The following is a 9,741-nucleotide window of genomic DNA, read 5'->3' on the forward strand; positions in this document are numbered from 1 at the left end:
AAGATTTATGAATCAAAATCCCTCGAAAAATTTTTAAAACTTGCACGTTTCCCAACACTTCTTCCTTCCAACTCTTATAGTCTCCTCTTCGTCTTCTTCTGAAGTTCGAAATTTCAAGATTTAATGGTTCGGCTAAAATCTATAGTGAGAAATTATTTAAGCACACCAATGGGTGATCGAAAAAATGCAAGAGTGAAAAACACAAAGTGAGGCCCAAAATACGGAGTGACTACTAATCATCTTCTCTCTCCCCCCTCTCTCAACATCCCCGCTTGTCTGATCCCTTTCTGTAATTAATCTGTCTTTCAAAATTTCAATTTCAGGGTTTGTTTTCTTGATTTCAAACTCATTTTAATCCCAAAAGGATGTTCTTGAAAGTCAGTTGGTTCAGAATAGAGATCGTTTTTTTTTTTTTTTTGGTATATAGTTCTCTACTAGTTTTAATTTGATCAAAACAACTAAGAGCGCTTGTTTTTCTGTTCCTCAGGTTGATTTTGGTATTTTTAGTTTCAGATCTTTAAGGATTTTAAAGGGTTCTTTATTTTAACACCTCTTTAATCCTTGTTTGTAGAAAAAAAATTCTGTTTTCTTTTAGTTTTGATACAAGAAACGGGTTTGTTTATAAGAGTTTTCTTGTTTAGATCTCTTTGCTTTATATATATATATATATATATAATTTTGTTGTTGTTAACCTTTGGTTGAGAAGAAAATGGCAACAACTATAGATTTATACAGCAGCAGCAGTCAGATTTTCTCGGATTTCTCAGATCAAGAGCTGATGATGGCACTGAAACCTTTTATGAAAGGTGCTTCATCATCACCCACTACTTCTTCCCTAACTTTTTATTCTTCTTCGCCTTCATCTCCTTCTCTTTCTTTCTCTACCTACTCTCTCTCTCTATTCCTTTTTACAAACCTGTCATGTACCTTGAATTTGGCTAATCACCATCGACGACCCACATGTTTTCTCTAGGTTTCTCGAGTTTTGACCAAATGGGTATGGACCAAACAGGCTCAATTGGACTCAATCAACTCACCCCATCTCAGATCCTCCAAATCCAAGCTCAATTCCAACTCCAACAACAACATCAATACATTGCTTCACTCCAAACCCAAACCCGAAACCAAACCCAAAGGCATATATCTGTACATATATATCAGACCAGTTTGAGAAGAGAGTTTTTGGTTTATAGAGCCTCCGCATATATCTGTATATATATATCAGATCAGTTTTGGGGGCAACCTTAATTTTGGTTTTGGGGGGTGGGGGGGAAATTTTAACTTGAAAGTTTTGGGGAGAATTTTAACTTGAAAATGAAATAAAAGGGAAAGGCTACAGAATGGGCGTACAGAAAGGATATCAGTATGTACAGAAATGGTATAAGCAAAACTATAATGACTATCCAATTTACCTCCTTTGTCACATCAGTAAAGGCCAGGACCGATTCCAGTGAGATGCGAATGAAGACGATTTTTCTCCCAAAAGAAAATGGTTTAACCATCAAATCTCAGTCACAGAGTCCGATATTTACTGAGGAAGTGCATCAGTTGAATCACCATCCATGATGGTCCCTAAACTTATTAAGTGTTTATTTATTTACCTTTTGAAATGGTATCCATTAAAAAAAAATTCTTAAATACATACATATATGGAGTAATTTTATAACCATAAGTGTTCCACCAAAGTCATTATAGAGCAAAAGTTGGGTCTCAAAAAATTTAAGTCACATAAAAGTAAAGAGTAATGATGTGGCAATCGAATTTAATCACCGAATAAGACCTGAAATTGTCACATCACCCATTCATTCATTAAATAGAAAATTCTATTATTTTAAAAAGATTATTTTATCCTCAAAATATCATTCAAACCCCACCACGTTTTCTCTCTCAAATAATCATTCAAACCCACCCTTATTTTTCTCTCAAAATTCCTCCATCTTTGTCATTGTCCGACCCGCATCTCCACCTCCACTACCACCATTTTTCTGTTCACTGTCCTATCCACCTCTCCACTGCCACCATCTTTCTGTTCACTGTCCTATCCACCTCTCCACCGCCACCATCTCTGTGTTGCCCCCATCCCTCTATTGCCACAATCCCTTAGCTTTACATCTCTCCCTAAAAGACTTTCAAATTTGTTCATTCTCAATGACCCATCAAACTTATCAAATTATCTATTCATTTCTATTGTCTTCTTTATTTAGACGACCCAAATCAACAGTATACTATGACATAGATGAGTAATGAAGTTAGAGATTAGGGCATATATGTGAGAGATGCGAAATTGAAGAGAGAGAGAGAGATAGTAAGAATTGGAGAAAGAAGAAAAATTATGATTTATTTGCTAGTTTGATGGGTTACCATTAATTTTTCTAGTGAATTGTTAAAATGAATGTTGGATTGGTGATGATGATACAACCTTCCTTGTTCATCGCTTGACCCAATCGGATTAACTAAAGATTGTAGATCATGGAGGGGAATTGCATACTTATTGATGAGACGATGGAGTTGTGGTTGATATATATATATATATATATAGAGAGAGAGAGAGAGAGAGAGAGATTTTGAACACAAAGACTGGATATTTATTTGAGAGAGAGAAAACGTGAAAAAGTTTGAATGATATTTTTAGGATACAGTAGTCTTTTTAAAATAGTAAAATTTTTCATTTAATGAATGTGTGAGTAATGTGGCAATTTCGGATCTTATTCGATGACTAAATTCGTTTGCCTTATCATTATTCAAAAGTAAAATTGGGAACTGTATCCATTTTAAAAGAAGTAGTGCTAGATTCCAATCATTTGTGTATCGACTTAACTTTCCATCTTCATACAAGAAAAAATAAAACATAAAAATTGAATTCTTCGTTTAGATAACGGGGACATGTGAATTTTTTGATGGGATAAAAAAATAAAAAAGGTCCTTAAAGAAACTTGCAATGGTCATGCTACAAACTTAGAAATAAAATAAGATCCATCCAATAGACGGGCAGGGGTTCAGTTGGTCAAGGTTTTGAACGGAGCAAGGAGCCAGTTCAATCAATGACTTAATTAATTCTATAAAAACATAATAATTGTCATAAAAAAATTTGTAATACATCCATTTATTTCATTAACAAAAGCATTTAAAATAAATATAAACAAATCAATTTGAAAAGTAAAACAACTAATAGCTTTCTTTTCTTTAATATATCAAACCACCATATGCAAGTAAAAATCGTTTCCATGAAACTATAAATTTTATATCCAATTAAGGTTTTAAGTTTAACATTTTTGTTCTTCGTCTCTCCCTCATTCGTGTGTAGTAAGGAAAAAAAAAAAAAAAAAGTCCCAATAAAATTAACTAAAAGAGCGATTAACTAAAATCGATTTAGGTTTGTTGGATACACAGAAATGCATTTACCAACAAACGAATATACATACAATGCTTGAATTCAATAAGAGGCCAATAATAATAGTTTTTAATCATTACTGACTATTGATACACAAATAGCACCCCCACAATTCAAAGTGTTTAGACACAAAGATATGTTCATTTACTATATTTGTTCATTTATTCAGAAGCAAATTAGACATAGCTCAGTGTTTGATCTTAGGCTTCTTCACAATCATCACAGTGCAATGAGCATGATGAGCACAATAGTCACTTACACTGCCCAAAACAGCCCTGCAAGACACACAATTTGATATCAAGTTAATATTTGTGTAAAAGAATAATAATCAACATAAAAATTTGATATCAAGTTAATATTTGTATACATAAGATTTACCACATAAAGTAACAAAGAGAAAAAACAATGCCTATTGATCATGATGAAAACATTTATTGGTGGAGATGAATTGGAATTCTTCTTTCCTTGACCAAAAAGAACTCTTCGTTTAAAAGGTCAAGTGGATGAGAGATCTTGAAATTCACGTGTTCAACCAGATTAAGGGAAAATGTAATCCTCACTCAAATCAGAAGTAATGATATTTTTACATGTTTTTTATTTTTTTCCCGGGTAAAATACAAAATTTTAGTAAAACAAAACATACCAATAATTCACATAATCAATAATTTGTCTAAAGTTTTGCATATCTAAACTCTAGTAATGTGACATGGAATAATATGAGACTACATACCGTTTTATAGCTCCATAACCATGATTTCCCACAACCAACATACTGGCGTGGTGTTTTTCTACAGCATCGCAGAGAACATTCCTAGGGTCGCCTTCCAACGCTTCCAGTATAACATCATGCACCTGCATAAAATTGGAATGCTCAGAAAGGATGTTGGGCAATGCAAATTATTGGAACACATACATCACAACCTCAAAAGTTCATGTTGTGGATCCAAGTATTAAAGTTCCACAAAAAACTACCAAAATTAACTACCATTACACCTGTCCTCCACAGAGAAATGTCAAATTTTAAAATATTGAACTCTCGTTACTGTCTTATATATATATATATATAAATTCTCTTAAAAGAACATATAAGTAGACCTGAGAGGGATGAAAAAACATTCTATTCATACAAAAAATATGCGGTACGCAAGTGATCTCATTCAAACATCTCAATTTCCAATTATCCAACTGTAAATTGTTAGGAACGCATGCAGCGATATATATATTTTTCATATTATTAACATCTTCTACACATAAAGCTATGGGTCACTTAATGTCTATAGAGATGAACCCCAAACTAGTATAGGTTACAACTTACAAAATACAAACATTTATAGAACAGATAATCGATTAATTATTCCGTTCAAAGATTCAAAGACTATCAACCAGAGCTTGTGTTAAGACCTTTCCTACTTTTTAAAAATGTGATATAAATGCTGATAGGTCATCATAATAATTAGACTTGCCCCAAAAAAATCCCAATGATATTTCAATTTTGTCTCGATCATCAATCTTCAATATAAATACTTGTACCTAATATATCTAACAATCATCTTGCAATCTCTATTAATTGAGACTTGGAACCCTGCATCTTATCAACACTTGCAAAAATAAAACTACTTTAGGATTTTAAAACCATTAATTTAGTACTTGGCCTCCAAGTATTGTCCTTTATTTAAGAATGTTTTTCTTTTTCTTTTTAATTATTCTAAAAAAAATTGGATATATATATATTTTTAAATGAAACTATTCACTTTTCTATCAGGCAAATGATTCCCTCTTCTATCAGGCAAATGGTTGCTTGATTCTAAAACTAGTGCACTCCCTTTTACTTAATTGACAATATACTACTAACTTCAAATTATTCACAATGTTTTACTTAATTTCATTGTAATTATATTCATATATGTATAACATGAATCAAAGAATCAAAAAAAAAAAAAAAAGCACTTAATTACTTACTTCTTAAAGCACAACAACAAAGTGATTAAATTAGAAAGATAAATAAAAAATTGAAATCAGATATGAGAAATATGTAGTTGATTATTACGGAGTTAGCGATGCAGATCTCCTTAGCCTTTTCGATAACCCTAGCAGCAATCTTCTTGAGGTCCGCATCAACGAACGGCAAAACGTCGGCCGCCCCTGCAATAAATCAGAATTCACCAATTAATTAAGATCAGAATAAACAGTTCGAATTCAATATACATAAATGATACATATATATATATATATAGATATATACCGGGTCCGGCAAGTCCGACAACGGAAGCAGGGGAAGGTTTAGCATGAACGATTACGAGTTTGAAAAGAGAGTTAGAAGCTAAAGGAATGAAGAAGTGATTGAGAGTCCACTCCAGAGCGTAGGAGCTGTGTTCACTGTCGTCGATTCCGACCACCATCACCGATTTCTCTACTGTAGTCTCCATTTTGAACTCTTAATACTCTTTTTATTCGTTATTTGATCACGCGATCGATTATATAGGAGGAACCAATACTTAATTATACTCTGGAAAGAACGATGCGCACTCAGTAGGATAACGATGCCGCATTAGCACACGACGTCGTGTTACATGCGTCGTGTCCAATGACAGCTTGGCGTGATGAACAGGTGGTGGTGCCCACGGGGTCTGGTCCAATTTCAAATTATTCCCTCTAAAAATAAAAATAAAATAGGTGTCTTGTTTAGAAAACCCTTGTAAGTCACGATTTTTTAAATAAAACTTTTAATTTGAGATCGAAGTAATGTAATTAAATTTTTATATAAATTGTTATATCATATATCATATTATGCGCCCTTTGTTGGAGGAAAAAAATTACTGATAAAGCAGTTTAGAAAACAAGAGGAGGACACGTCATATTGGCGCCCATAGTGTTTGTTTGTCACAAAAAAATACTTTTGTAATATATTTCGTTTCGTTCATTATCAGGTAGTGTTTGTTTATAACGAAAAACATTTTTTTGTAATATATTTCTTTTCATTCATTTTTATTATCAGGTTATTACTTAAAGTCTCTTTGTAAGAGATAGTAAAATATTTTGTACCCATTCTATCTCGTTCCGTTTAGATTTTGAACTCTATGCTCTATTATTTTTGTCTCCTAATTTTTGTGCTTTGTATACAAATTTCTCCGATGATTATACAGGAGGTACCAGATGCTCTGGAAAGAACGATGCACATGTGGCAATAGGATAACGATGCCGTAGCACCACATATTCTTTTGACTTCAGAAAAATTATTTGGAAAGTGACACCTTGGCATAATTAAATTTTTTTATATAAAACAAACGCATTTAATACACAAACACACCATTGAATCAAGGCTCTCGAGCACATAGATATTAGCATCATATTATGTGGCCCTTTGGCGGCTAATGGCTTGGCCCCCTTCTGGGCAGGGAAACGAAAAAAACTGGTAAGCAGTTTAGAAGACAAGAGGATATGGCGCCCATAGTGTTTGTTTATCACCAAAAACATTTTTGTAATGTATTTCTTTTCATTTATTTTTATTAGATCGTTACTTAGAGCCAGTTTATAAAAAATGACAAAATATTTTAACTCGTTTAAAATGGTTATGAGATAGTTAAATTATTTTTGGGTAATGATGGACTAAGATTAAAAACTCGCATGATTATTGGACGAAATGAGAAAAAGGTCACTATGACCTGCCTGTTTATAATGATAAATTACAATTTTGTCTTTATACTTAAATTTATATGCAATAATATTAAATATATATTGAGCAAATTCTACTTTATTCTATTACAATCACTAAATATTCTTTTGTATTATTCTTATTTAAAAATTTCTATTTATTATTTTGATATTTTAACAATAATTTTATTCTTAAGTTTCAATTAAGAAGTTGAATCTTATTTTTATTAGCATAAGAGAAAAAAAATTATTATCATAGTTGAAAATTTGTTTTATTATTTAATCATTAGATTCGTATTATAATTACGAAAATACTCTACAAAACCTGTTTCGTCCCACCCCACTTAATAAACGATTTTGGGTTGGAAATGGGGATATTGGGATGGCGTTCTTTGTCCCAAACCGGCCCATTGTCATTCCTATCTATTTAATTTGTCACTCATAAAATAATTTTTAAAAAATAAAAAAATAAAAAATATAAAACAGATCATTTTACTTTTATTGAAATGAATCATACATATTATAGCACATAATTACACAAGCATCTTCAATGGAAACAAAACAAAAATTACATCTTTTTGGAAGGAAAAAAAGAGAAGGAAAATTGTACACCACACCAAACACACAAGTGTTTCAATTTCTAATCTCAATTAACTATTTTATTTATCTTTTTTTCTAATATCTTATATATACCGTGTTACAATGTAGACTAGTAATAGGACCAAAACTTGACAAAAATAAAACGGGTCAAAACCCGACCAAGGCCCAAGAAAAATCTACGTCCATTGGACCGAATCTGGGTTATAAAACAGCTTGGGCCTCGAATTTGGACCACAACTCCGTAGGCCCGATGATAAAATATATTCAGGTTCTTAAGTTGCAGTCGCTTTTGTACCATCGCCCTAGATTGTGTGAAGAGGAGTAGTATCTTATAGGGTGAAGTGTAAAAAAAAAAAAAAGCCCCTTAACTATGCTTAAATTTGTAAATAATCTTCTAAATTATGTTTTGTGCATAAAACCCCCTAAATTATCACATTTAGTTGCAAAATGTCCCATTATATTATCTATTTTTCATTAAATGACCATAATACCATTTCTTATTGAATTACACTTGATATATTTTTCTTCTTAAAATAAATTATGAAAAAATTCATACTAATTTGATGAAATATTCTCCATTAAATTTGCATAAGTTTGCTTTTAATTATTTAAATAAAAATCTTAAATAGAAAATTTTAAAACAATTTAAGTAATTTCTTAATTTTAATGAATATATTGCATTAAAAATAAGATATTTTTTATTTACATATTTATTAATTTTTCATGAATATTGTTTGAAAAATAAGATATTTTTTTATACTAATTTTTTTTTTAAAGTGATTATAATAGTTTTATTATAATAAGTTAATCATTTTAGAAAATGATAGCTACAATTTTTTTTTTTTCATTTTTATAATCAATTGATACTAATTATAAAATTACGGTAAATGGTATAATTAATATTTAAATAAGATAAAATATAATAAAAAATAATTTAATAAGAAATGATAAATTTAATAACAAAGGGTAAAATAGTCTTTTATAATGGACTTGTCCTTAATTGTAACAAATCAATATTTTAGGGGAACAACCTTTTAGTTCAGGGGGATTAGTTACCAAAAGTTAATAATTCAGGAATTTTTTTTATACTTTACCCTATTTTATATCATGGGAATATAGAAAAGGTTAATTGCACAAAGAAAAGAAAGAACTTTGGACAGTGCATTGTGTACGTCCCACTATAAATGGTTTCTATTAAACCTTTGAATTAAAAAAAGTAGTAAAGTAAGGAATCTCAATATTTTCATTCTTGCAATCATAATGCAGTGGAAGCACACAGCCGGCCACCAAAATTATTCTTTGTGTTGATATAGAATTTGTGTTAATGGAGGCACAATACTATTATTAGCATGAGTTTCTACCATCAAACAAAACATAACTTGTGATTCGTGTTTTTATAAGTTTTACCATTTAGTTATTGAATTAAGATAATTTTTTTTTTAAAGAAAATCAAATGAATCATTTAATATATTTTTTAATTTAGTAATTAAATGTAACAACTCCCATACATAACTTTTGTCATGATAATAAATTTAAAAATGAATCATTTAATACACATTTAATAATTCTTTTATACACATAACTCTTTTATTAATTTAAAATTTAGATAGTAAATTTAAATAAATCATTTAATACACATTCAATAATTTTTTTTTGCCATTCAAAAAAGAAATAAATAAATAAATAAATTTAGACAGTAAGATTGGTTGACAATTTGTTTAATTATGTATATTCATTAAAATGAAAACATAATACTGTATGAAACAAGAAAAAAATATTATAATTCAACAAAAAAGGGAACGGAAGTAAAACCAAAAGACATGCGGAGAAAATTCATCTTACCTTCGTTCGAAATAACTGTCCTTTTTCAAAAAATTAATTTGTGAAGAAAATGAAATTAAATTTTTTTTTTTATATTAGTAGGAAATAAATTATCAAATTTAATTATAAATGAATCTACACAAATGTTTTAATAATGTTATAAAAAAATACAGTAATAATTTAATTTTTTAAATAGGACATTTATTTGATGAATAATTTACTTGGAGACAATCGGAGGAGTATAATACTATTAATTAGTGTTGGGTGGGTTTTGGAAC

The 9,741-nt window shown here is 30.2% G+C and overlaps 1 protein-coding gene across 1 annotated transcript; it reads right to left on the bottom strand.

Annotated features, from left to right (window-relative positions):
- Positions 1-3,338: 3,338 nt before the first annotated feature.
- LOC132268839 (universal stress protein PHOS34) lies at positions 3,339-5,876 on the bottom strand. The gene is made up of 4 exons (XM_059769701.1): positions 5,634-5,876; positions 5,439-5,533; positions 4,122-4,243; positions 3,339-3,666 (listed from the first exon to the last, which is right to left on the bottom strand). The coding sequence occupies exons 1-4, from the start codon at positions 5,815-5,817 to the stop codon at positions 3,579-3,581; spliced, it is 489 nt and encodes a 162-aa protein (XP_059625684.1). The 5' UTR covers positions 5,818-5,876; the 3' UTR covers positions 3,339-3,578.
- Between the last annotated feature and the right edge of the window lie 3,865 nt (positions 5,877-9,741).

The sequence above is a fragment of the Cornus florida genome, unplaced genomic scaffold (genome assembly GCF_030987335.1).
Source record: "Cornus florida cultivar Cherokee Brave unplaced genomic scaffold, ASM3098733v1 CherokeeBrave_3.0.0_Hap2_Chr08, whole genome shotgun sequence".
In the NCBI taxonomy this organism is placed as follows: Eukaryota; Viridiplantae; Streptophyta; class Magnoliopsida; order Cornales; family Cornaceae; genus Cornus; species Cornus florida.